This window comes from Zophobas morio, unplaced genomic scaffold, assembly GCF_036711695.1.
Source record: "Zophobas morio isolate AGI-343-1 ecotype UQ-CSIRO unplaced genomic scaffold, CSIRO_AGI_Zmor_V1 ptg000030l, whole genome shotgun sequence".
NCBI lineage: Eukaryota > Metazoa > Arthropoda > Insecta > Coleoptera > Tenebrionidae > Zophobas > Zophobas morio.
In genome coordinates, this window is record NW_026972135.1 from 17864804 (window position 1) to 17892463 (window position 27660).

General features: G+C 33.2%; 1 protein-coding gene across 5 annotated transcripts; it reads right to left on the minus strand.

Moving 5' to 3' along the window:
* On the minus strand, positions 1-27660 carry LOC135138062 (protein I'm not dead yet). 5 transcript variants are annotated; one of them, XM_064067909.1, is made up of 5 exons: positions 27515-27660; positions 4791-5167; positions 1349-1715; positions 582-1270; positions 1-501 (listed from the first exon to the last, which is right to left on the minus strand). In XM_064067909.1, the coding sequence occupies exons 2-5, from the start codon at positions 5148-5150 to the stop codon at positions 250-252; spliced, it is 1668 nt and encodes a 555-aa protein (XP_063923979.1). In that variant the 5' UTR covers positions 5151-5167; positions 27515-27660; the 3' UTR covers positions 1-249. The 5 variants fall into 5 exon arrangements, with proteins under 5 accessions (XP_063923979.1, XP_063923978.1, XP_063923980.1 ...); XM_064067908.1 differs by having other exon boundaries at positions 27455-27660; XM_064067910.1 differs by lacking the exon at positions 27515-27660 and adding an exon at positions 26974-27105.

The following is a 27660-nucleotide window of genomic DNA, read 5'->3' on the forward strand; positions in this document are numbered from 1 at the left end:
TAAAAAATATGTACATTTTATTAAATAATCAGAATCATACTATAAATATAATACATCGTCATTGAACAAATTAATAATAATTACGTGTTCAATCCCGGGTTAATTACACCGTGACGTCAACACAAATCCAAAAATAATACCACGCGACGTGATTTAATTTCCCTAACCGAGATACTTAACAATACCAATTGAGAAGACCTTCAAGCCCCCTCCATAAAAAGTCACCAGTCTTAAAATTTTTTTGTACTTTTACGTCTCCACCCATGCCGGATAACTTGACAAATCTGTGTAAATCACCCCTCCCAAGGTCGGGAAAATCGCAAATAAGACTAGGAGGGAAATTATCGCCACTCCTAAACCGGCCTTCGCCATCTCGGTTGACGCCATGTTGCATGGAGCTGCCGCTATGGCATTCGGGGGGGTGGAGACTGGAAGGCAGTATGCGAAGGAACAGCACAGTGAAGTCGGCAGCATGAGGTAAAGGGGGTGCACCTTGCCAACCTGCAAACGAAAAAGGAACTCAAAAGGGTGTATCAACTATTTGACTGTAAATTCTAACAAGGTGCCCATTATGTACTCACTTTTGCCATTTCTGCCAGTACCGGAAGCAGGACATTCGCCACAGCCACATTACTCGAGAACTGCGTCAAAACCGTGGCAAAAATGCACGATATCGCCATCACAGCGAACTTCGGTAGGGTCGCAATCCCATGTAAATGGTGAGCAATTAGTTCACTCATTTTACTCTCTTTGGAGGCTTCAGCAAGCGCAAACCCGCCACCTAACAGGAAAATCAACCCCCATGGTAGTTTCTGCTGAACCACTTTCCACGTAATAAGAGCAGGCGATGCTACCTTGGGTCTCTTACTCTCATCTTTACTAAAAATGTATATAAAATCTGGACGTGCTGGTACAACAAACAAGAGCAAAACAACAATGAGGGCTGCAGTAGCGTCTTTCACTTTATGCTGGGTGATCATTTCCGCCCATCCAGCTATGAACTGGGGTTTCCTGAAGAACCAAAGAAGCACAGAAAGGGTGAAAAGTGCAGCTACTGCGCATTCGTGGAACGACATCGGTCCCATTTCGTTGATTTTGGAACGAATAAGTTTGCGGGCAACAGCTTCACCCTGAGTACCAACTCTGATCTTCTTTGCATCGTTGGAATTGGGTCGGAAGAGGCCCATGAAGATCATTTGCAACCACATGAGGGAAATGTACATCATTATTACCATCATTGGGACGTTCAGCATGATCCATTTGGCGAACTCTTAAAAAGAAAGATTTGGATTTCATGATGCCAACGGTAAATGGCTGGGAAAAGGTATGGTCAACGATTGATACGTACCAACTCCAGGACTGTCCGGGAACCTCGTCTCGTAGATCCCTTTGAATGTTAAGTTGGTGCCACTGCCCACGATACACCCCATCCCACCTATACTTGCTGCATATGCCGTGCTTATGAAATAACACATGGTGGTTTTTGTGGGTCTCTTGTGTTCAGGGTCTGGCTGTGGGGCGCTTTCGATTTTGTCGTTATCGTCGACTGGAATGGATTCGTACATTTCCCCTATACCTTGTGTTTCGAGTTCTTTGAGTGTTGCCTCTATTATTGGTATCATCATGGCGGTGGCGGCTGTATTGGAAATCCACATTGAGACGAACATGGTGACCGTGACGAGACCAAAATTGAGGCGGCGCGGGCTGCAGCCGACCTTGAAAACAATGAAAATTAATTGGAGAGCAAATATCTATTTTTTAAAATTTTAGCAAACATGTTGGTAGTCAAAAATAGAGTGATCATTTGCATTTGCCGTCGTTTACGTTAAAAGTAGGTTAAATCATAATTGTGCCGCATATCGCAAAAGTGACTTATACTAAGGGTCAAAATAGTGAAATTTATGTCTGTAGGTTTCACTTGAAACAGAACTTCTATATTCGAGGCAACGAATAACGATTTCAAGCAATTTAGATAATAAAATAATGCAATATTTAGAAAAAATGACATTCTAGATTTTCATTGTAATTAAGCTCCGTCCCTCGGCTTACGCGAATAAAAAAAATCATCACAATTGAGACAGGGCGGGTGGGCGGCGCTTATATTTTGCTTTTTTTTTTTAATATACACAGCCATCTTTTCACAACAAGAAACTTAGAAAATGGTTAAAATGGTACATTTTTGCAAGGAAATGATTTTGCAATTATGAGGCGGAGCTTATACAAATTTTCCATTTTAAACACGTTTTAAGTTTCATGTTGTGAAAAGAAGTCTACACATATTAAAACAAAAAGGCAAAATGTAAGACCGCCCACCCACCCCATCTCAATTGTGATACTTTTTTTTCTCTTAGAAACTTAAAACATGTTTAAAATGGTAAATTTTTCTAAAGAAACATAGATTTTTCAATTAAGCTCTGCTGCCCCTAGGTCTGCCAACGAATGAAAACTTCATTACTATTTATATGGGTGGGGCTTAATATTTGGCTTTAATCTTTTTTTAATATGTATATGTTAGTATTCTTTGAATAACATGATATTCCAAAACATGTTTTAATTTCTCGTAGAGAAATAAAGATTTTGCAGTTAAGCTCCGCCTTCTTGGCTCACGACGAATTAAAAAAAAATCGTCACAAATGAAATGGGGCGGGTGGGCGGGGCTACACTTTGTCTTTTTTTCTTAATATGTGCAGACTTATTTCGACAACAAGAAACTTAAAACATGTCTAAAATGGTAAATTTTTGTAATAATCAACTTAAATTCTCCACTTTTCTTCTACAACCCCTTTAAATATGGGAAAAGTTGAACATCAAAGTTACTGTCAACGGCAACTTGGCAGCGAAGTTTATAAATAACAATTTTTAGCTCTAAAAGCAACGTCAGCGGGAACAGCAGAATAAATGTTCTAGGAGCTATTTCAAACAATTTTCAGGAGAATACACAGATATAATAGACACAATAGACACCGTTTTCTATTATTAAGAGACATTTTTGTAGCAAAAAACATCGACTCGAAGCCAGGAATTCATTTTCGTATCGTAAAGTTATGGCTCCTAAACGAAACACCCTACAAAAAATAGATTCATTTTGAAATTTCAAATTTCGCGCGGATGGTATACTTTTTCGCGTATATTTAGTAACTATAACTATAGTTTTGAAAATATTTTATACCTTTATCTTTGAACTGATATTAAAATTTAAAATGTAGGGACTATTTCGTGATTTCGTATGATGTGTTTTTTTTTGTTTTTTTTTTTTTTCTATAAGATATTACTGATTGTAGATATCCGGTGACTATAATGACTGTGTGTTGGCAATTCTGGATTCAGCAGTTGTCAATTTTGATATGAACACTGAAAAGTGTCAACTTGACAATCAGGTATACCATCATACAATTTTAACTATGTTGCCAACCGACAAAAATCGCGAACATTAATCTCGGTATTCATAGTGAGTCGTATTCAATCCCACTGACAATTGGCATATTTGATAACTAACTAATAAACTTCATCATCAGAATGAAGCGCTTAATACACAGCCAACTGCCATGAGCAAACATTTATAATAATTCTATTTATAACCTCGATAAGAGTGATAGTAAAAATGGCATCATATTCCAAGTCGGCAAAAATTAAATGAATATTTCGTAAATTTTTTTTCGCATCTAGTTAGTAAACATTGTTTGCAGGTTTATTTTGCTACCCGTCAAAGTTGTCAATAATTATCATTACATTGTTGCCACTTTAATTTTTTAAATCCCTATTAATTTTTTACCAGTGAGACCAACATGGTAACACTGGTAAAACAACACAACCTTAATGAACAAACTTAATGATTACCGAACATCGATTAAAATTTATTTATTCGTCATCTGTGATAGATTTGTTTGTACTTCGATAATACCTATGTTTTTTGCTTAGACAAGATGTGCCAAAAAATAAGTAAACCCATTATCATGAATTAAATCTGAAGCGACGTATCTAATTTTTCCAAAATTCTGGAAACACAGTTGTACTAATTATTATTCGCTGTGTGGTCTAATAATCCAGCTCCTATATTTTTATTTAAGAAATTGCATACATAATTTCTAAATACAATACAAAACCTTTAAAATCTAGTAGACTAACTATTCGTAACATTGAGCAAGTGGTTATAGACATTAATAAAATTTTAATTATGCCTCCCTTTAAAAACTTGATGACGTCATATCAGAAAATTTAATCCGGTTCGTCGTAGCAACAGCCTTAAGTTTTCAGTTTTAAGCTATATGCATTATCATAGAAATAATGATTGGTGATATTTTAAATTGTAGTAATTATCACTTTGTATATTTTTCTCTATGTTAAATTGTAAGTCACAGAATTGTTTATAATAAAAATTATTATTCAGAATTTCCATCGAGAATTCCAGACCAAATTAAACGTCATCTCGTCTGAAGAACATCTTATGTTAATATGCATTTTAAAATTATTAGACAGGTTTTTTACTTTTTTAAAAATATCGGTAACATTAATCACAATTCCGCCTTAAGCATCCACTTTAAAATCAATTTTCTCCAAATTAGACAAATAAGCAAATTGCGCCTATCACTAACGAAATTATCCATTTAGTGATAACCGCCCCATAACAAATTAATCGAGCCATTTCCTACAAATTAACATATCTTGACGACTCATAGTCTAGAACCGTTCAACCAACCCGACAACTATTTTAACCCAGCAACAATAAAAATTTTCGTTTTCTTAAATTTTATAATCTTAAATAAATTAAAAGTCGTGAAATGTTCACTCACCAACTGTATAACATACAACGCCACCCTGGTGTGCAGATTGCAGTACTCCACAGCGATGGCGATCACCAGCCCCCCGACGAACATCATGTTGGTCTCCTTCAGGTAGCACAGCGACGTCTTGTCCGAGTCCAGGATGCCCATCAGCGGGAACAGCACCATCGGGATGAGCGAGGTGACGGGCAGCGGCAGCGCCTCGAACACCCAGTAGCCCGCCATCAGCAGCACCACGTAGAGGCAGCGCAGCGCCGCCACATTGTCGTGCAGGAACACCGGCAGCAGCACCAGGGGGTAGACCACCACGAAGATGGCCTTCCAGTAGATCCGCAGGGCCCTCACCAGCAGCCGCGCGGTGCTCGCCATGCTCTCGAAGGTCCTCACTGCGAAAAAACGCCGGGTCAGCGAATGGCGTACCGCAAGGCGCCGCACGGGGACCCATCCTTTGCGTGCGCGGGATGCTTACTTGCGTCGGGTTTCCCGCCGGTCGCACTGTGCTCATGTTCGGCACTGGCCGGGGCCGCGGCGCGCGTTTATATAAGGCTTTGGGCCGATAACGCTTGACCCGAGAGGGGTCGATGCGGGCGGTCTTTGTTCCGGTCGCGAAGATGCGGTTTTCCGCGGAATGCTGGTGGGCAGCGGTTGGCAGCTGGATGGGTCCAGCGGGGCTTTTCGGGTCAGGGGTCAAAGGTGGCGCGGTTTTCGGGCGGTTTGGTAGGGTGATGCGCGGAGGGCGATTGTTTTGGCTTGTGGCGGACGATACGCAGATTATGTTATAATCTAGGTTTGATTGTTGACGTACGATTTGTCAATGAACTTGCTTTTTTTATTAGATTTGATGGATAAAAATGGTGGAGTGATTGATAATGATAGGAGGCAAAGGACGGGGCTAATCAAGTCTGCTATCGTGTGGAAATTTCTTTTGACTAATCGTTGAGGACATATTCGTTGATTTATTTAGCACCCAAAGGCTTAAATGAGCCAATCTTAGGCATGTAAGGTCTTGGTGTGTATTTGTTTCTAGACTAAGCAACATTTTTCTTCGACCACTTGAATGGTTTTTGTCAATCTTATTTGGATCACTATTCCAACTGTGCATAAGATACTTTGAGGTAGGTTGTAAACCATATTCCTATATTTATAATAATACTGATTTTTTGCTGAGAGAGCGATAAAAATACGATCACAAACAGCCATGAATTTGTGAAAATTTGTCTTTGATCGTCGCATTTTCAACTCAAACTTAAAAATCGACGGTAATCTGACTAGACGAAAATTTGTCAAAAATTGTGAATTGACTTTATTTTCACACTTTTAATTTCTGAAGTGATGCTCAACACAGTTTTACAACTAAGAGGTCTACTGTTACTTTTGTGTAAAACCAAATTTATATCTGCTAAGATAGAGGTAGGCAGGTGAACGTTATATATTTCGATTTTTCAAAGGCGTTTGACAATATTAATCACGCGATTCTCCTCATTACATTTTGCCTTTTTTTCTTAATATACGTAGTCTTCTTGGCCCAACGACAAACTCAAAACATGTTTACAATGGTACATTTTTGTACGAATATGAATTTTGCAGCACGCTCCGCCTTTCGGACCGACAACGAATGAAAAACTCATCATGACTGAGATCGAGACATGGGTGGGGCTTTCTTTTACTTAGTACTTTACGTAGTACTTAGCTTTCTTTGAAAAACACAATTACTTAAGAACATATTTCACTGGTAATTTTTCGTAACATAAGGATTATGCTATTAAGCTCCCCCCCCTTGCTCGCGACGAACAAAGAAAAATCGTCGCAACTGAGGCAGGGCGAGTGGGTAGGGCTTATGATTTGCCCTTTTGTTTTTAAATACACACTCTTCACAACAAGAGACTGAAAACATGTTTAGATTGGTAAATTTTATCCCCCACACATCTCTACAAATTTACCATTTTAAACATGTTTTCAGTTTCTTGTCGTAAATAGAAAATTACTTATATATATTAAGAAAAGAGAACAAAGATAAAATAGGTAGGGACCAACCCGCCCTGATCGCAGTTGTGATGAATTTTTCTCCAAAATATGTTTTAAGTATTATCATATTGTTGAAAACAGACGATTTTGAGAAAAAGAGACTATGCAATATCCCATCCCCTACTATGTCAATAACAACAAAATATACTTTGCACGGTAATTTCTTGTAGAGAAGTGAGTATTTTGCAATTAAGCTCCGCCCCCTTGGTTCACGACGAATAAAAAAATCACCACAATTGAGACAGGGCGGGTGGGCGGGGCTTAGATTCTGCCTTTTTTTTTAGTATGCGCAATCTTTTTGTCACAACGAGAAACATAAAACATGTTTGAAATTACATTACATTTTTGTAGAAAAATATGAATTTTGCCTTTTGGACCGACAACGAATGAAAAATTCATCATGATTAGGCTTTCTTTTTTAGTTGGTTTTTCGGTTTCTATTTCATTATTTAAATCATATTTAAATAATAAATTGTCTTTTGTTGATCTTCTTGAGCTACACTTCAAAAACTTTACAACACTCATTTGATATGCCTTAAGGGTCCCTCCTGGGGCTACTTCTCTTTGGATTTTATATAAATGATATCACTGATGTTTCTTCTGTGAAAAACTTGTTATGGGCTGATCTCTACGGAAGTCAATCAGGAAATATATTGTGACCAACTGCACAGTACTCTAAACCTTATTCTCAACTGGTGCACATCCAATCAGGTTAATATTAATAAAAGTAAATGTTACGTGATGTCATTTACAGGAAAAGTGAATGGTTTTCGATACCCTTATTAAAAATAAGATGTGGTTTTAGAAAAACCAGATGTTATCAAAGATTTGGGGTTACTTGTGATCCTAATTGTCGTTTTCAGATTATCAAAAAATTCTAACATCTACTTATACATGTTTCGGCTTCATAGTATTAAAACACAACATTGTGTGCAGTAAATCGGAGTAGACGTCATTTATATGGCCGCCCTATTATAGTATTTATGGTACCCAGTAGGAAAAAAGTGCAAAGGCGGTTCTGAAAATGTGCCAGCTTCGTACGTGATGGTATTTAGCCTTCGAGAGGTTTGCAAAGAAGCTCGTTGCATCTGACCATTATTTGATACAAGGTGATTAGACATTTTATAGACTGTAGCTACATTTTAGAAAATATATAATTTCGGTTAACAGACGTAGACTCATGTAGAAGTTACATATTTTAGACACGCAGGAATTCTATCAGTAAGAACATTGCCATATGAGAGGTATCATTTGCTGAGTTTAAATACCGCGTGATCAGAAATGGTTGAGTCTGTTGGCAATCCTGGATTTTTGGTTGAAATTGGTATCATGATATTTTCTATAACTTCCGGTTATCAGCTGTCAAGATTGGCAGATTGTTGACATTTTTAAATTGCAAAATTGTTACGACTGACATCTGTCACACAATTAGTTCCGTTATGCCAACATAAACTCAAGAAAAGTTCACATTTTTGCTTAAAAAGTGCTGCCTACAGACTCAGTAATTTCTGATCACGCGGTATAAAGCCAGATAGACATAGACAGTCTACAAGGGAAATAAATTTGTTTTATTCAACACTTAAAATATGCAGTCATTTGCCAAACAAAATAAAATTTATGATAAATGTTAAAACAATTAGAGAAAGTCATTATCGCTATCTTGTAAACCGTGAACCATACAGCCTCACTGATATAATTAATTAATTGGCTATAACCATATCATTATTACATAGTACTGGCTATTTTTGTATTTATTGTGTTGTAGGAACAGTATTATATTTTATTCTGTTATTATATCATTAAATATATGCACATATTTTATAATTTATCTTAGAAATTTGTAAAACAATTGGTCTAAAATTTTAACTGCTAACCAAAATTTTTCAAAAATTTGCAAAGTAAACCTTACATAAAAAAAAATAAATTTTTAGAATAACTTTAATAATAATGTATCTAAGAAACTCTTGTTGTAGTTATTTATTTGTTGAGATTTGTCAAATGGAAAAAATACAGCGGCCATTGTTTTCTAGCGAATATCAATCACATTACTAGTTGATACAGGTGCCGATTTAACTGCCACCATCCAAGGTAGCTGAAGGCTACTTGAGATGTCTATTAAACACTCTACTCTACTGTAATATCTCAGTATTTGAAGAAACTGAAAAATTTAACGCAAGGACTAAATTAAATACACAAATTTTTTAGGCAGAGTTTCTCGTGATTGTATAACTTTTTATTGTACATATTAAATACACTTCTTATTTTTTCAATGATGTAGGTAGTACTTTTTAAGTGACTCATAAAAACGGTATAAAATCGCTATAATTTTCAGCTTACAGATTTCGTTTGTGTTACACTAGTTGTTTTAATTTTTTTAAGTTCAGCCTTTTAAAATAACGTGAGATGATTACAGTCGAATGTTAAATTGGGACACCCGGTATCAGTAGCAAACTGTAACACAAAACATATTTCATCACCACAGTATTTTCTCTTAAATTAATTCGTAAATACAGTTTAAAAATGTTTCTTTAATTTAACGATATTTTGTTTTATTTGTAATAACGCACTTACACAGTTTACTGATAATTACAGGTGATTAAAGAAAAAGTAATACGAATATTCATACAAAAAATTAGTAAAATCGCTAGAGACAAAGCATAAAGAGAAAAATAGTAATTTATAGGTGTGGAAAATTTGTGATAGAATATAGTTATGTATCTATTTATATCCAAATAACTTGCAGTATGTCGAAACGTATGCGTAGGACGACAGTAATTAAAAACGAAGGTTTTCCATTATTAAAAATTGCTTTTGTTAGAAAAATAACCAACTTGGATTATGAATAATTTCTGTTTTGCTTAATTATCATTTTATGTAGGTTTAGTTGTGTTTAGTCAACGCTAAACAACGAACTAATTAAATGTGCGTTATATAACTGACCCCACATTTATACAGATATCCCCTAAGTAACTTCTCTACGAAATTTCGTTTTTGAGTTTAGTCCTAAACTAAACTTTGACAGATCATTCTTTAAATATCTGTGCATTTTTGACAAGTTGAATTTTCAAAACTAACAGTGACATTTTGTGGTGACTACATGTATTTCTAATCTTCTTTTTCGCTTACAAATTACGCATAACAAACTTTAGTTATAAAAGTTGAGTTGAATGGGTCTTCAACTATAGCTGACATTAGTTTCCAGTTTTGACCTCTGCTAACCTAAAGTGAGGTCAATTTGCAATTTATAATCTGAGTACTACTTGACTATATTGATTTTACTTTCTTTAAATCTATACCAAGCTTCAAGTTTTCAGTACCAAATAAAATTCACAATTTTTAAATGAAAAAATTTATCAAAAATCCATTCACCATTCCAATTATTTTGGCACGTGGCACAATATATGCAAAATTAAAATTTGTAAAGAATACATAGTAAATAATGGACTCAATCATATATGGACAGTATAAAAAGTCTCTTCCAATTGACTAGAAAAAAGTTCTACATGCAAGAGAATAGCTTAAGTCATCTGGACTTAATCTGGATTGTCTGCAAGTGCATGGTATTCTTTGCCCATGGACCACAGAATGGTGAAATTATTAAAGGGCGCACAAGTATCAGGATTTTCGCTAACTTTTTCACGTTTACTGCGCCTAAATTAAATTCCAAGAATAATACCTGAGAAGACTGAAACTTTGTTGAACTAGACAGTCAAAAACCACCCAAAGTCATTCATACGTGATTATCATTGCCAAAAAAGATTCAAAAAAGTGTTTTCGTCACAAGAGAAGAAAAAAAGGCACGAGTAATTAGATTTAAATCATAGGTTATCAAAAGCTCGAAATGCATTGCGCTGCGCTGAACCAAAAGCAGTTGCAAGATAAATTCTTCAAGAACAAGGCCGAAGACAACATCAACACAAAATGTGTCGAATTAGTTGAAAATATCACGTTTCTATCCAAAACAGAAGTTGTTGTTAATTTATAAATAAACGAAGCAATTCAGGACATCATTCCGGCTTGTAGCCGACTCAACAACGCAGTTAAGATAGTTCACAAAGAACCAGTTCAAGATATCACCTTTTATTCCACTTAAACTTTATTGGATTTTTCAGCAGAGTGTTAATTAAATTTAATAGCCACTCGTTGAAAACAATAGCTACAAATTACACTGGGGCAGAAAAGCACTCGCAGACCTGACATCATACTAATAAAAAGACGCATCAAAGAAGCTCTTCTCCTAACACAAACAAATCAAACCAAAAGTTCATAATAATTGCACTTAAAGGTGGAATTAAAGATACTGCTAAATGTTAACAAAGTATCAAGTACCCATCTTCTAGAAAACATAAATTATAAATTTCTGGAACAGTCTCATCATGTTAGTCAAGACCACTTTCATCAATTTTAAAGAATAAAAGAAGACGCCCAACTTAAGCGCAGTTATGACGTCAAAATCATAATATGCAGAGTCTTGATAATGCACTCTCTGGAAATAATACAAAAATACACCTCACTTCCGTTATTGATTTCGGAGAAATTCATTAGTAAACCACACAATCTAGCATTTCTCCGAATTCAGTGCAAGTTTATTTATATAATTGAAATTGTTGAACGATTTAAGTTTATTTGTAGATGAAACATAACTTCAGATCTATTGAACAGATTGACGTCTTCTGCGCAAACAAGTGTATTGCAGCTGTAATGTTACAATATCATTTATAAATAAATTAAATCCTAACGGACCTAAATTGAACCCACGCGGAATGCCAGATGTTAACACATATTTATGGGATTGAAACCCATTAAAACAAAATTCAAACGCTTGGACCAACAGCATTAAACTCACAACTAGCAGAAAATCCAAAAACGGTTATTTTCTCCAGAGGGTGACGTCCATGGTATTGAACACATTTTTCATTTTGATTGACTAATTCACTGCATTTATTTTCATTTGGAGGAAAGTTTGCTGAAGTAAGTATTAAAATGAAAACTGATTAAAAATTAAAAAAAAAAAATTAAATAAGCAGAAGTTATATACATACATGTTATAAGGTACATAGACGTCTATGTACTTTATTGGTTGGTTTCACATACTGTTGCTTTAGAGCCCAGTTTTTTTACAAATGATTAAATGTTATGTTGATTCTTTTAAATTTTCGTTAAATTATTTTCCTACCTCGACCGGTTACATAATCTGTGTTATTATTCTATTTTGCTACTTGAAACCAACCCAACTTATTCCGTGGTCCCCACAAATTTGAAATTAAAATACAAGAAATTTGTTTCACAAAATAATTAATTTGTAGTTAACCGCAAATTTTTAACAGATGACCTCGTTTACAATGTGGAGAAAACACATAGGTAGTCCGAAAAAAGACTATTTCATTATACAGATTAAGAGAATTTAACTCCACCAAGAAAATAAGGTAATAAATTAGAAAATAATTATAGATATTATGAAAGCTGATCAGTATCAAGTACGTCACAGCAGTTACACTACAACAACCAATAGGTTAAGGAAACAATTATGTTTGTAATCTAGTACACTGCTCTATAAATGATTGTTTTTCAATTTTATTTAAATTAAAAGAACAAAATTTATTGTCAGTGAATTCCCGTTATCTGTTCTACGAAAACAAATCTTCTAACGTTAACAACGAAAAGTTGGAGAAACCTGATGAGATAATTTCTTAGAACAAAAAAATTTAGCAAAACTCGTAAACAAATTTAACCAAATAACATGTTTACAAACAACGATAATTATAACAAAGAGTTTTAAGCCTCTAACAATATTCATTCCAATCCATTTTGGATTCTTCAAAGAAACATGAGCATGTATTGTTTAATTTAGAACTTTATTTTTTTACATTCCATCGTTCGACTGTATTTCAGGGGCGAGGGAAGTTCTGCCTAAATCGTCGCCTGAGAACTTGTTTGATCTACAGACCAGAGCGCACTCAGGCCAATATCGACTCTAAGCGAACTCACTAACTTTACAACGAATAAGTTAACAAAGTTCTTCAACATCTTAACGATTTAATACATAATGTTCCCGAATGACAAAATTTACATTTCAAATTGTATTATCAAATGGTAAAACGCTCAGCAAAATTTGTCACCAACAATGAAATTAATTAGTTTATGAATCCGTGTTGAGTCTAACGGGTCAATTTCAAGTTAGTTTGCAATTAATTGCAAGCTGCGTTGCTATGGTAACCTCGCAAAAATATAATGGTTTGTATTAAGAGTTCTACGAGATCACCATAGCAACGGCGCTTGCAATTAATTGCAAACCAACTTGAAATTGGTCCGTTAGACGTCAAGATTTTTGGAAAAAAAATCAATAATATTTTCCAATTTATAGTTATTGGAAACATGTCAAATAGTTAGTCAAAATTTATCCGTTCATGCCCCCCAATGTTATTTAAATGTTAAAAAATACCATAGTCCTGAACTTGTGGTTTATAATTACGCTATTGAGATTTTTCGGCTTTTCCATTTCTCGATTTTTCAAGTGTAGATGTCTCAATTTTTCAGTATTTCAATTTTGGGCTTTTTCAATTTTTCCATTATTCAAATTTTCGATTTCTCGATTTTTTATTATATATTTTCCAAAGTTCCAATGATACCATTTCTCAATTTTTGTCCTCTTCAATTTTACGATTTTTGAATATTTCGATTTTTCAATTTTTCAAATTTTGACGTTTCTAAATTTTTAGTTTTCCGATTTTTCAATCAAAAATAAAAGTCATTACAAATGATGAAGAATTAATCATCACCAAATTAAATTCTAAAAAATAAGTTAAATCTAAAACCATAAAATTAATCATCTTTTTTTTATTTTCCCATTTCTCGACTTCCCAAAGTTTCAATTTTTTTCAAGTCTTCAATTTTTCGATTTTTCAGGTTTTTTGATTTTTCAGTTTTTCTATTTTTTTAAGCTTACGATTTTTCGACTTTGCTTTTTCAGTTTTTCGATTTCTCACTATTCCAATTTTTTAATTTCTCAATTTTTTGGATATTTCTTTCAGGTTTGGGATTTTTCAATATTTTATGTTTATTGGACTCCTGGATTCTTTTATTTCTCGATTTTTTACTTTTGAATTTTCAATTTTTCGTTAAACTTTAGATTTTTCCATTTTTCGACTGTTTTATACTTCGATTTTCAATTTCACAACTTTTCGATGTTTTAATTTTTTTTTTTAATTCTAGGTTTTTCAATTTCTCAAGTTTTCAGTTCTTCTATATCTCAATTTTCCGAATTTTTAAATTTTCGGTTCTGCCACTTTTTATTTTTTTAAATTTCTCAATTTTTCAATTTCTCGAGTTTAAAGTTCTTCTATATTTCAATTTTTCGTTTTTCCGAATTTTTAAATTTTCGACTTTTCAATTTTTTGGGATCTCGATTTATTAAAATTCGGATGTTTCGATATTCCGATTGTTCAATCTCTCGATTTATCAATTTTGCCATGTTTGACTTATCAATTTTTGATTTTGGCCTATTTCGGTTTCCGAATTTTTAGATTTTTCTACTTCTCGACTTTTCGACCCCTCGATCTTTTGATTTTTCAATTTCTTGATGTCTCAGTTTTTGAATTTTTCTATGTTTCGATTTTTCGATTTCTCGGCTTTTCAATTTTTCAATCTTTCAATTTTTGAATTATCCGATTTTTCAATTTTCCAATTTTCGAGTTTCGATTTCTCGATTTGTATATTTTTTAGTTTTTCGATTTTTAAGTTTTAGATTTTCGAATTTTTATTTTCTTGATTTTTTAATGTGTCGATTTCTCCATTTTTTTTACGATATTTGAATTTTGCAATGTTTTAAATTTTAGATTTTTAGATTTTTCAGTTCTTCAATATTTTTTAATTTTTTAAATTTTGACATTTCTGAAATTTGAGTTTTCCTATCTCTCGATTTCCCAAAGTTTCGATTTTTCAGTTCTTCAGTTCTTCAATTAATTTTCAGGTTTTTGCTTTTTCAATTTTTCGATTTTTCGACTTTGCTTTTTTGACTTTTCGATTTTCCAATTTTTAGATATTTCATTCAATTTCGTGATTATGCAGTTTTTCAATTTTTCAGTATTTCAGTTTTAGGATTTTTTAATATTTAGACTTTTCGATTTTTGGAGTTATGGATTTTTCAATTTCTCGACTTTTTACTTTTTGGATTTTCAATTTTTCGTTTTTTAAACTTTCAGTTTTTCAATTTTTTCGATTGTTTTATACTTCGATTTCTCAATTTTTCAACTTTTCGACATTTTAATTTTCAATTTTTAAAATTGTAGGTTTTTCGATTGCTCGAGTTTTCAGTTCTTCTATATTCCAATTTTTCAAGTTTCGGAATTTTTAATTATTCGATTTTCCAATTTTTCGATGTTTCGATTTTTCAATTATCCGACTGTTCAATTTACGAGTACAATTAAAGAATTAATTCTTAATTATACAAAAAAAATAGTTGCATGTCAAAATCGAGTGAAACATGTGAGATGTGATGTTATGTATGTTTGTAAATAAAAGCACCTAAACAATTACTATATTTCCCGTAGAAATTCTAAACGCTTAGAGTCGACATTGGCGTGAGCGCGCTCCAGTCTGTGGATCAAACAAGTTCTCAGGCGACGAAATAACCTTAAACCAATTTTTACTTCCGGAGCGTAAGTTAATAAGTATAGTAATCGAGTCCATCGTCCGACTTACCACTTTCATGTTTTCTCAACGTTTCATGACCCCTAGAGTAAGAAAAAGTGGTGTCCCGTTTCCATCTGTCTGTCGTCCGTCTGTCTGTCTGTCTGCCTGTTTGACAGTGTCGATTTTTATTCAATAGATAAAATCTTTGAAACTACCGGACCGATTGTTGTCCAATTTTGTATGTCCCTACATTAGAGACTATCATGTATCATGTGAAAATTTTTTCTGTGTTTTTTTCTATTGATGATGTTATCTTTAGTGTTATGTCTTATTTTACTTAGTTTTTTCTTTTTTTTTGACACCCTTATACAAATTTTTTTGTGCCAAAAAGGAAAAAATGTTCTTTAAACTGACCCTATACTTGTGGGTTATCAATACTTATAGTTTTTAGAATTACTTATACTGGGTGACTCAAAAAAAAAAATTAATAAATGAGACAATTTATTGCACTGATTCTTTGTCTATACATTTCTTACATATTTTTATTTTAACTTATAACGTATTTGTAGATATTTTAGGAAGATCATGTAGATACGACACAAAATGTCCAGCAGCAAGGTAATGACGTCCCATAAAAATGTTTCATAATAAATAGGATGAAATTTTATAAAATAACATACGCGTGTACTTGTGGTTTACGAATCCGCCTTGAGATTTATCCCAAATTTTCTCAAAAAAAAAACCGAAACTGTCATAAACGTTTCAAACTACATAAAGAAGCAGGTACTTCAGGGACTAGGGAAGTTCTGTTAAACTAATCTTCGACCAATTTTTTAATTAAATTAAACAGTACCTTTTTTTCTTTTTGTTAAAGAAAAGATGGCGGTGGCGAATTGACGTTTCTTTAATTCCATTGTGTATTTTTTAAATGAATAATTTGTAAAGCTGCCAATAAATAATTAATGTAAAATAATGGAACATCTCACATGATTCTCTTATGTCAAGAATTAAATGAATAAATAAATAAATTAATGAATACATAAATAAATAGGACATAATATTGGCAATATAAAATACTGTTATGGATTATTTCATTTTAATTAACTATTTTAAAATTTATTCCCGTCTTTTCAAATCACTGAGATACGAGTATGTAGGTATTACATGGTGAAAAAAGCTCCTCTAATAAGTCGTGCAATTTATTTTTAAATTAATGACGTTGCCAAACCAACGCGTTTCTTGTTCAGTTTGATAGTTACGGTTAAATAACTGTCAAATAAAGCGTCAAAAATCTGCAATGCAAACATGATTATTTTAAAAACAAATTGCGCGTTCTACTAGACCGTGAGAGAGTATCGTAATCGTTAATCGAGTCCATTGGGCGACTGGCAACTTTCATGTTTTCTCGACATTTCATGATTCCGAGACATTCTGGTTAGTTTTGGAAAAATCAGCTGAAAAATCATAACTATAGTTTTAATTAGAGCAAAATCTAGCACCTGCACTATATACAGCATGTTCAAAACCATCATCCATCAATTTTCTGCGAATGATAACTATGTCACAAGTGCAAGAGTGCGTAACCATAATAATAATGACCTGCATTCATTGCAATCGTGACTTTTGAACAACGCAAACTTGATTATTCAGTTCAAGTTTATTTACACTCTCTTATCGCACTTCTTTTGCACACTAAATACATGTGAACTTGTGAGCTTTTACTTTGACCTCACTTTGTCATGATTTTTACAAATCCCGATCTCCTGATCAAAACGGAAACGGTTGGCTCTACTGTCAGCTCCATAGGCAACTGCAAGCCACACAATTTTCGTGCTGTAACTAAAAATCCCCAATCTTTCGCTGTTCTGCATTCTGTTTCAAAAATACCACGTGAAACTATTTCACGGCACATTTATTTTTAACTTTTTAAACAAATCAAAAACCTCCATGGCTTACTGCCAAGCAATAAAAGCCTTTGCAGTTTTATTATCTTGTTACTATACACGCCTTGTTCAGAAAATCGAATTGTACCTGTTTCTGAGCAATAAAATCTTGGTGCATGAAGATGCTGACGTGTTTCACATCCGATAAGGCCTATTTTCCAAAAATAATTCAACTCTTAACCTGTGGCGATTTAACATTGACCTGGATGGAACGATCGATGTAACGTTCGTGATTGATAATGGGGTGAATGTCTGGAACATTTTATTGCGTCTATACAGATGTGGATAAATTTTGGTAAATGAACCGTTGCAATATTGAGGTCTAGAGTCTATAGTCTGATTACGAGGTCTCTACTTTATCGCTTAATTTCGCGCTCATAAATAGAGTAATAGAAAATTTTAATAAGGAAGTCAGTTTAGGCTAATAATTTTGGTGGTAAAAATTAGCTAACACAGCGAATTATTGTATTAAAAAAAATTAAACACCCCAGTACCGAACAAAATAATAACACGAAATACAATGGTTTTTTTATCTCCGATGTGGAAATGTCTTTTCTGTGGAATTATAGTCTTGAGTTTACCCGACATGTGACTCAATTAAAGACGTAATTTCCGTATTAATATAGACAAAATAAATTATAAATTAGGTCAATAGCGACCAACAGAAAAGAAATTAAACAAATTATGGAAGAAAAAAATAACCTAAAGAAACCGCTATCGCACTTAACGCAATAAATGATTAAACGAAAAGGTGACCCTCGAAAAAAGAACAGCTGTATCTAATATTACGAAATTTATAAAAGTATTAAATCAGTAAACGTAACGTAATTACATCTCACAATTTTCCTAAATTGAGTAAAACCAAACAAAAATAGAACAAAACCGACGCAAAACTACGTCACCAAATTCCAGAAATCGTGACGAATAATAACAATCACTCTTATTGTTTACGTTACACTATCACAATTATAATAACATACAAAATAAAAATAAATAAACCGCGACTGTCATAAATCAGTTAATCGAAGCGTAAGATGATAATTGTTAAAATTTGAAAGGACATGTGAGAATCGACACTCCTGCATACCACGTGTCGCGTATCCGACAATTTCCGCTGAGTTATTTGTCCAACAACACACTAATCCCTATTACTACTAATTAGTAAATTACCGCTGTAATGGGTTCTTTTTACCTTTCGATCACTTGATGTCACGTGATTAATATCCTTGAAAACTACAAGCCACGCCTCTAACCTTGACACATGCACACATTAGTTGCGAGTGGTAAATCTCAGCGCCATCTACGCTCGCCCATTTAAAAGAAAAAAAAAGTGAACTAAAATGTCGACAATGAAGGGGGAAATACCCAGAGCGCAGGTCAATGCTTGGTCATTTCTCTCGATTTCACGTTATTTTAGTGATTGTTGAGAATCGTAAAACGTGGAATTTACGACAAAATAAAAGAGAACTTACAGCACGAGAACCGTTTTCGGACTAACGCACTTGTGAAAATTCGAAATTACCTTGCTTGTGATTAGATAAAAGAAAAATATTGTAGTGGCATTTACATAAACGATAAACTCCTCTGGGTGACGTAATTATCGCTAGTTCGTGACACTATTTGCTGCTGAGCGGGTTATTTTGACAGGACAAATGTTTGCATTTTTTCGGTTAATAAATTTAAAAGTTATCTTCTTCATATTCTTGTTAACTACGTTCTTACGTTGCTGGTAAGTGACGTTTAAGTATATATAATATAATTCGGTGTCTGGATCCGAATTTCTATGGTTTAAATAAATATTAACACAAAATTTTAAAATTATTAGTTTCGTAACTGCCCAACAATAAATTGTGTAATTAGCACATAGACACTGTATAAGCGCTAATTAAATTAACTGTAGTTTGTGATGTTTCTTATTTCATGTAATGACTAGGGCGAAACGTGCTAAAAGTGGTTTTGTAATTTATAGTCATCCAAATATTACGCACTTGTCACATTACACGGACCCGATATTGACAAAGTTACATAAAATTATTACTATTATTCAGCTTTTTTGAGATTTTTTTTATTATAGTCTAAAAAATTCACTTTGAATAAATATTTTATTCTCTTTTTCATTTTACGGTCTAGATTAATTTTCTATCATTATCCGGATGGAGCTTATCAATGTGGGACACTTATTAACAATTTAGATATAACACATATTGGGTTAAGCCACTTCATAAAAGTATTTCCTTGTACCATTTTAATAGGTTTTTATCATCCTTTAAAATATCAAATTAGATTATGACTGCCACAAAAAACATTGGTCCAGAGTTATTTAGACAGAACTTCCCTTGCCCCTGAAGTACATTTAACCATATACAGCTTCGTTAAAAATTGAAAATTTACGTAGAGCATACTTCTTACAGCCACCGACAATATCAAATATATTTAAAGCAGATAAACAAAGAAAAAAATATATTGTCAGTACTTGTTTAACTTCGATTGTTTATGCTTATACATCGAAACAATGTGACCCTTCAGCATGTAGCAAGCTGCCTGATCTGGATGATTATGTCTCGTTAAAACATGTTAGAAGATGCCTAGGATAAAAAATTGGTGTAAGTTTATTTCGACATTTCCCATGAAGTACAGTCCAAAATATGAAATATATTTGGAATCAACGGGAAAAAATGAATTCTCAGAACATGCTTAACTTTGACTGTTTATGTTTACATTTGGAATGAACTTGACTATTATCACGTTCAGATAACAAGCATCAGCAACGGGAGATCACAGTCTGAATTTGTATTGAATTTTGATTGATGTTGTCTCTTCAAACAGAGGAGGGGACTAATTAATTAAGCTACAAAGGAGCAAAATGGTATGTACCTTATTTCGTGTGAGTAGTGTTTTATGACAATTACTCTTTTAGTATTTTTTTTTATCAACAGATTACGTATTTAATAAAAATTGACAAACGACAGACAACAGCCAGAAACGGTAGACCTATTTTTTCGTACTCTACTATTACAACAGGTACTTTTTGGCTTACACTCAGGAAGTAACAATGATGGTATCTGTTTTTTTTTTTTTTCAACAAAAAGATGACAAGCGCGAAATGTGAAGGTTCTTTTTTTATAAAACAAACTTCGACAAATATTTCTTGGGAAACAAAAATACAGAAAGTAACAGTTTGAGATGTGAATGCAATCAACATGCAATCTTAGATGTTTTTATTATTCTTATTATTTTTAATATGCTCTCTATGAATAAATATTTTTTACGGAAACAGATCACATGGTAGCCTTTTTTTCTGAAAACAAATTCTTTTCTTTGAACCAGTACTTTTAGGAAAATTAAATAATTGTTCCTAGTTAGTATTTTACGTTTATCAAATTAGGTTGAAAATTGTAAAAATCCTCATCGTGTTAAGCAATTAACTACGAAAATCTAATATAAAAGCTGATTTTCTTCCTTTGTTTTATTTTCTACAAACTGAGAATAATTCTTTACTTTATATTCATAAAACTAGTGTAATTTTTACAGAATTTAAAAAAAAATCACGGTTGCAATAGTGTGAAAGTGAACTTTCTCCTGAAATTGTTGATATTAAATGTGGAATAATTTTAATGCATAAAGCAAGCAAGATATTATTTTCAATTGATGTTTTATCGACTGTAAGTATTAGTTTTAATTAAAATAAAACGGAAAATATTTTAAAGCCTATTCATTCAGCAATTTTTACTTCCCAAGCGACGAAATGCCACTTTTATGTTTTATTGACGTTTCATGACCCCTACAGTACGCAGAAAGTAGTCTTCCGTTTCCGTCTGTCTGTCTGTCTGTATCCATTTTTATTAGACACATAATCGCCGAAACTGCTCAACCTGTTGTTGTCAAATTTTGTACGTGTATTAGAAATATCATGTAGATGGTTAAGTGTTACCCAAAATTTGGATAATCCTCCCCACTAACAATTTGATGACGTTATTTCAACGAATTGTATTTTAAAGTGATTTTAATGTTATACTCCCATAGTTGTAGTATACGAATCCACTTTCAGTTTTTTCGCTAAATGTTCAAATTTCCGCAAAAACATTTGTAAGGTTTAATAACGTTATATTACCAACACCGGACAGAAATCCCCGTGGCGCAGTGGCTAAGTCGGGGACAACGAGACCTGCGACGAAGTAGTATTATCCATTTTGATGACGTCATTACAAATTTTTTATTGGTCAAATTAAGAACGAGTCACCCCATTTTCTCGAAAATGTGGAAAACATGTTTTTATAATAATAATGATAAAATAAGAATTATAATATTCAGAACATTTTGTTCGACTGTGGTTTAATTAATCATTTTAGTCCTGTGTTTTGACAAGACAAACTCATTCAAATCAAACTAATTTCTACGTGACATTCTTTTGATATATAAACATAAATAAACACTTGAGCTTCAGATTGCTATTATCTAGTGCTGAAGGACATTTTATCACGTTAGTTATATGCTATAAATATATTCTACCTTGGCCGTACGGGGCAAAGGCTGCGGGGGTGTTATTTATGCCACTGGTTTTTACTTTAGAGCGGTTATCATAAAACTAAAATCGTAAAATTAAATTTTAGAATTTAAGCGCTAGATCTATAGACTTAGACCAATTTTTTATTGATCAAATTAAGAACCATTTCTAGAAAGTTTGAGAACAGTCACGTCTTTATTTGAATATGAACTAATAATAATAATAATAATAATATTCATATTCAAAACATTTAGTTCCATTGTGGCTTAATTAATAATTTTAATCCCCAGGAAACAACTCATTCAACTTAAACAAATTTCTACATGACATTCTTTCAATGTATAAACATAAACAATCGAAGTTAAGCATGTACACTGATAATAATATACTCATTTCCGTTGGTTATTTGTTTTAAATATATTGTCCTATGTCGGGACACAATTTTTTAAATTTGTAAAGGATGACGTCGTCCTTTTTATGGAGTGGACTTCTAGTACTCATGAAAATAAGTCTTATATATTTACAGAATAATATATTTTCGTAATATCAGCCGAAATAACAACTCTTAATTCCTAAAGGGTAAAAAAGCTACATTTATATAAATTAACACGTCTGTCATTTGAAGACGAACGTTTTGTTGTGAAGAGAAAATATTGTCAAAACATTTCTAGCCATCCAATTCCTTAACTAAATGACACAAAGCTACTTTTTTTATATAATATGTCTTATTTTGTATTATACTCATGAGGTAATCGGTCACTAGGTGTTATAATGTTCGTGTATAGCAAATTGTAAATCTCGTTGCGCAAATTGAATTTTTTCAAGATAAGCCGCATACGGATGATTAATAAATATGGATAAATATTAAATGATAAAATGGCAAAATTTTTAGATAACGTCATTCAATTTTTTGAGGGTGAGTAAATGCATTTTGGTTAACAGTTAGACGACAATAATAGCCCCAAAATTGTAACTTGTTGATTCGGACTATATTACTTTAAGATTACAAGCAGATAAATTGAAGGAAATCAAAATTGGACATTCGTTATAATGATCCTTCCACAACGGAGTACCCTAAATTGCGCTCGAGGAGTAACAAAAGCTAAGAAAGTATTGTAATGGGGTCGATCCGACGAATGTCTAGTTTCATATTTTGTCGACGTTTCATGACCCTCAAAGGATCAAAACGTAGGTCTCGCGTTGCCGGTTACTTATCCAAAATACTATTCAGAAGGTTTTTTTCTACTTTAGCTTAATTAATAACTCCTCTGTTTTGAGGAGACAAAATCATTCAACTCAGGTAGGTCGCTAAGTGCTTAATCGTCGCATTCTTTCGATTTATAAACATAACGCAAAATTAGGCATGAACCGATAATACATTTTTTGGTGCGGTGGTGTCATTTACGCCACTGGTTTTTACTTTATAGAGGTTATAACAAAGAAAAATGCAAAATCAGTTTTTTCAATTATTCAAAGAAGCGGGATTTGTTGGACTGTTCTTTAGTTTTGTCGAAAAATGATGAATGATATTTATTATTGTTCTATATATACCTCAAAACCTCATTATTTTATGGACTATTATATATTATTACTTCACTTTTTCATGTCGTTGTTGCGCCATGTTGTATATTTTTGTATTTGTGAATTATTTTTGGCAATATGTTGTAAAACTGATACACTGTACGCAGGTAAAGACTGCCCATACATCTTAGCATTTTAGTGCTAAGTGTGGGACAAAGATAGAAACAGAAACAGATCTTTTCTACTATACTGTACGGACCATCGCAGACAAAAGTTTTGTTGGTACTCAACAGCGAGCATTTAGGCTTCTCCGTCTAGATTTCCTGGATTCAAAATTTTGAATTCGAAACGAGAACTTTATGAGATGATCTACATCCACTAGAGTGATTTTTAGAAAAACTGAATAAATTTATAACGCATTGATTTTAGATGGGAAGTAGTATTTTTTATTAACAGATCAATCTGATCCAGTGAGCTATCGAAAAACTAACGAATATCGAAATGTATAACAATTAATTGAACGACTGCTTGCTTTCATATTTTCTCGATATGTCATGTCCCTTAAAGGACAAAAAAATGGGTCTCCCGTTTCCATCCGTCTCCTTGTCTGTCGGCCGCCCGATAACGAAACTACTATACCGATTGTTGTCAAATTTTATATCTGTATTTATTTCTGATATGTACGGCAATGATCACTCATTGCCGGTGACGCCGGCCGGAGAAGAGCCTGGAAGCGGAAATCGCGACAAGTCTAGAAGCGATCAGGGTGACCGAGCGGCGTTCTGAATCCATCGAGAGGAAAGTATAGGTTTAAATAGAGGCCACCGTCGGGAATGAGGATTATTATTCAGTTGAGTCAGTGAACGAATTCAGTTGCGCCGGGATTATTTTGTACATAATCGCTGTGGAGTCAGTCTTGTAGATTCGAGTTATTAAGAAATAAATTGTTTTACCCACCCCGATTTTATTCACCGATCATCGTAACAATATCATAGTCCTACACATGTAATTTATTAATCCGTTTTGATTTTTTACCCGAAACGCCCAGATTTTTGGAAAAAAATCAGAATTATATAAGAACATTTTAAAATTTAATTTTGAATCTCCAAAACGGAATGTTTTGAAATCTTGCAAACGTTTTAAATTTATTGTATGCATGGTAAATTGTTAATCAAAATATGTATATCTGTTTATTTCTCCCAAAAAATTGATGACGTTATCTTAAAATTTGGTCGAATAAATTATACCTAAAATGTGCAAAATATGATGAGTTTTTGCTTGTGACTTATAGTTGCAATCATATTTTTTAAATTTACTTATTATACAGATGGACCAAAAACATTAAAAAATTAGAGAGAAATGAGATTAGGACCATCATGGTTTTTATTCAAAACACGTTATTTTTATTTATTTTATTGTGACATTTTTGTCATGAAATTTCAAATTTGAATTTAATTTTTTTGAAATTTTTGTACTACCAACTTGTCAGTGTAAAAATAAACCCTAGAGGAGTTTTATTTTTTACCAACTTAATTTAACAGGTCGTTGTATTTTATTTCTTGAATAAACAGTACGTGTCCTTTCAGAAATGTTGATAACGTCATTCAAATTTTTTAAAAACTCATTTGAAACATACCCGTAGAACACTTCTTTACATTTACATCAACATTACATGCGTATGTTTATTTCTATTTCAACTTAAAGGGGTTCTCATAAAAAAAGTAAATTCCCAACATCAAATTTTATAGTTTTTCGAAAATGATGGATATGTATCGTTATACGTCAGGTTCGAGGAAAGTTCTGTCTCAACAACCTTCGACCAATTTTTTTAGTTGTCTGTGAACATGTTTCAAATTTTGGACGAATTTAATAACATACAATAAAGTCCAGCAAAAGATAAATGCAAACGCCGTCAATTATTTTATGAGTGGTGTTTAATAATTTAGACCGCAACCTGCAGTAAAACCATTACGCATTAGGAATACATTTACTACTTTACACAAGATATAGTTTCGAAAGCGACTGGAGATTTTACAACGGCAATACCCATAATTGGAGTCATTTGTATGTATCTTTTGCTGAACTTTAATATTGATTTTTTTTTTTTATATTTATATATTTATGAAAATTTCCCGTTATAATCTAGGAAAGCGTTGTAATAGGTTCCATTAGACAAATGTATACTGTGAAGTTCGCTTTACAATTATGATGTGAACACCACGATGTTAATAAAAAAATCTGTTTTTCTCTCACAATTTTGCTGAATAAATTGAATTCAAAAAGTGAAAAATAATACGCATTGTATCTGTCATCGATTCTTCTTAATCATATGTATGTTAATAGGTCGCCTTCGGCAAAAAAACAAATTTTCTAAGAATTATTAGTGTCACTGAGTTTTCTAGCAGTGACTTTCAAGCGAAATTTGAAACCGACAATAAACTGGCACCAATGAAACAGTATTGTAACCGAAAATACTGATATCATAATCTAGCTTCATCACTCATAATCGGCCAAAACTGGTGGTCGGCAACCATCCGCACAGCATAGAGATGAAGATTCCACAATTTAGTTTTAGAACAAGGTTTCTGGAGTTGTTTACCGGATTTTTTAGGCTTATAAAAGATATCACAAGAAAGCTGACATTTTTGTTCATGAATATAAATTAGGACGTCCCCTGAACTCAAGTTTGTTATTAATTCGAAACATAATTTTTTAAAGCGAACCCCCGAAACCGCGATGATGTTTCCCATGTATTTAAGATAGGACGAAACCAAATCAGACGCAAGCCTTAAAAAGCAGGTTAACAAGGTGTTTTGTGGGTTATCTGCTATTTCTGTTTGAACGATAAATTTAAACACCGATGATCCCAAATTTTTTGAAGTCGACTAATGTTTGTGTATTGATGTTGCTGGATTTTATCATAACATTTTTTGCATTGGTAGATTTATATCTTCAATAATTTGCCTAAGGAGCTATCTTCACTAATATTCTGTATGGAGTGTAATGTAAGATGTACCTATATTAATACATTTTAAAGTTATTTTTCTTCATGTAACAGTGTAAATATTAGAAGAAGTGCTAAAGATAGTGGTACTAATAAAATTTAGTGGAAAAGCGACTGAAAGTCCTATTGAAAAATGTAACAAAGTTTTTTCCTTCAACAAATGTATGTGACGTCAGAAATGAAAAAAACGCCCGGAAGCACTACAGCGACTTTAATTTACGCATCGGAGTGTTTTTAAAACATTATTAGTTATGCACATTATTAACGTTATTCCGCAGTTTGTTTTCATAGTGCATAACTATCGCGATCGCACAATTAATTAGTTTTAGAATAAAGGTAAAAATTTCAAATTGCTACATATTTCTCCATTACATACTAACTAATAGTTTGAACAATCTATTTGAATTTTAGCTCATCTTTTTTACTCCCGAAGGTCACTTTTTCCACTTTAAATACGCTATCCAAACATGTGTAAATTATAAATAAAACTCTTGTAATAACATGTGTGCGTGCAATAAAAACTGACTAAAATGGGTTATCATTTACTGCTACCCAAATTCCTACCTTAAAATAATACGAAAACGCAAAACCATTCCATAACACACGTCAATAGCGAAAATTAAACAACTGTGACCGCGTGAACGACTTCACCGGCGATCGCAATTCTGCCATTACTTGTGACACACTAAAGCCAAAGTCCTCCATTAATAATTGTTATAGAGTACTCCATTATTACCGAATTAAAACCAGTTCAGCAGCTCCAGAGCACGCCCTCAAAACCTCCAAAAAAACTAACAAAACCAGCGAACTCAAATTCCAAAAGCCACGTTAAAAAAAGACCCGGGCTTCAACGGCCACCAACGCGCCCAACCAAAGTTCGCGCCAACCTCCCCAAAATAGCTTTTCCCAAAAATCGGAGCAAAACAAAAGATCGTCTTTCAAGGACGTCGCCGCAGAACCCCAGGTAGAAGAGCCGCCTTGGGCAGGCCTTCACCTTTCTTTTTTCGAGTACTTTGTGAATACTAAAAATGGTACGCTCGCCGACCTGTCTATTGTTCGTTGTTTTTTCCTTTTCCTTCTGTTCCTGTTTTCGTTGTGCTCTCACCTTGCTCTTTGCACTCGAACTACTTAAAGTCTTGAATAATTCACGATCCGCAAGCACGTGTATTTTTTCATCGCGGCTAGTTTTTTTCGCTTACACGTTTTCACTGCACTGCACTTTATGACTGGAAGAGGTTGTAAAGCCCCAGT

Bases quoted from the DNA above. Each gene is read 5' to 3' on its own strand.
- LOC135138062 (XM_064067907.1), bottom strand. The intron at 1,271-1,348 runs GTACGTATCAAT...TTTCTTTTTAAG, and splicing joins CCCGGACAGTCCTGGAGTTG to AGTTCGCCAAATGGATCATG. The intron at 502-581 runs GTGAGTACATAA...TTTCGTTTGCAG, and splicing joins TACTGGCAGAAATGGCAAAA to GTTGGCAAGGTGCACCCCCT.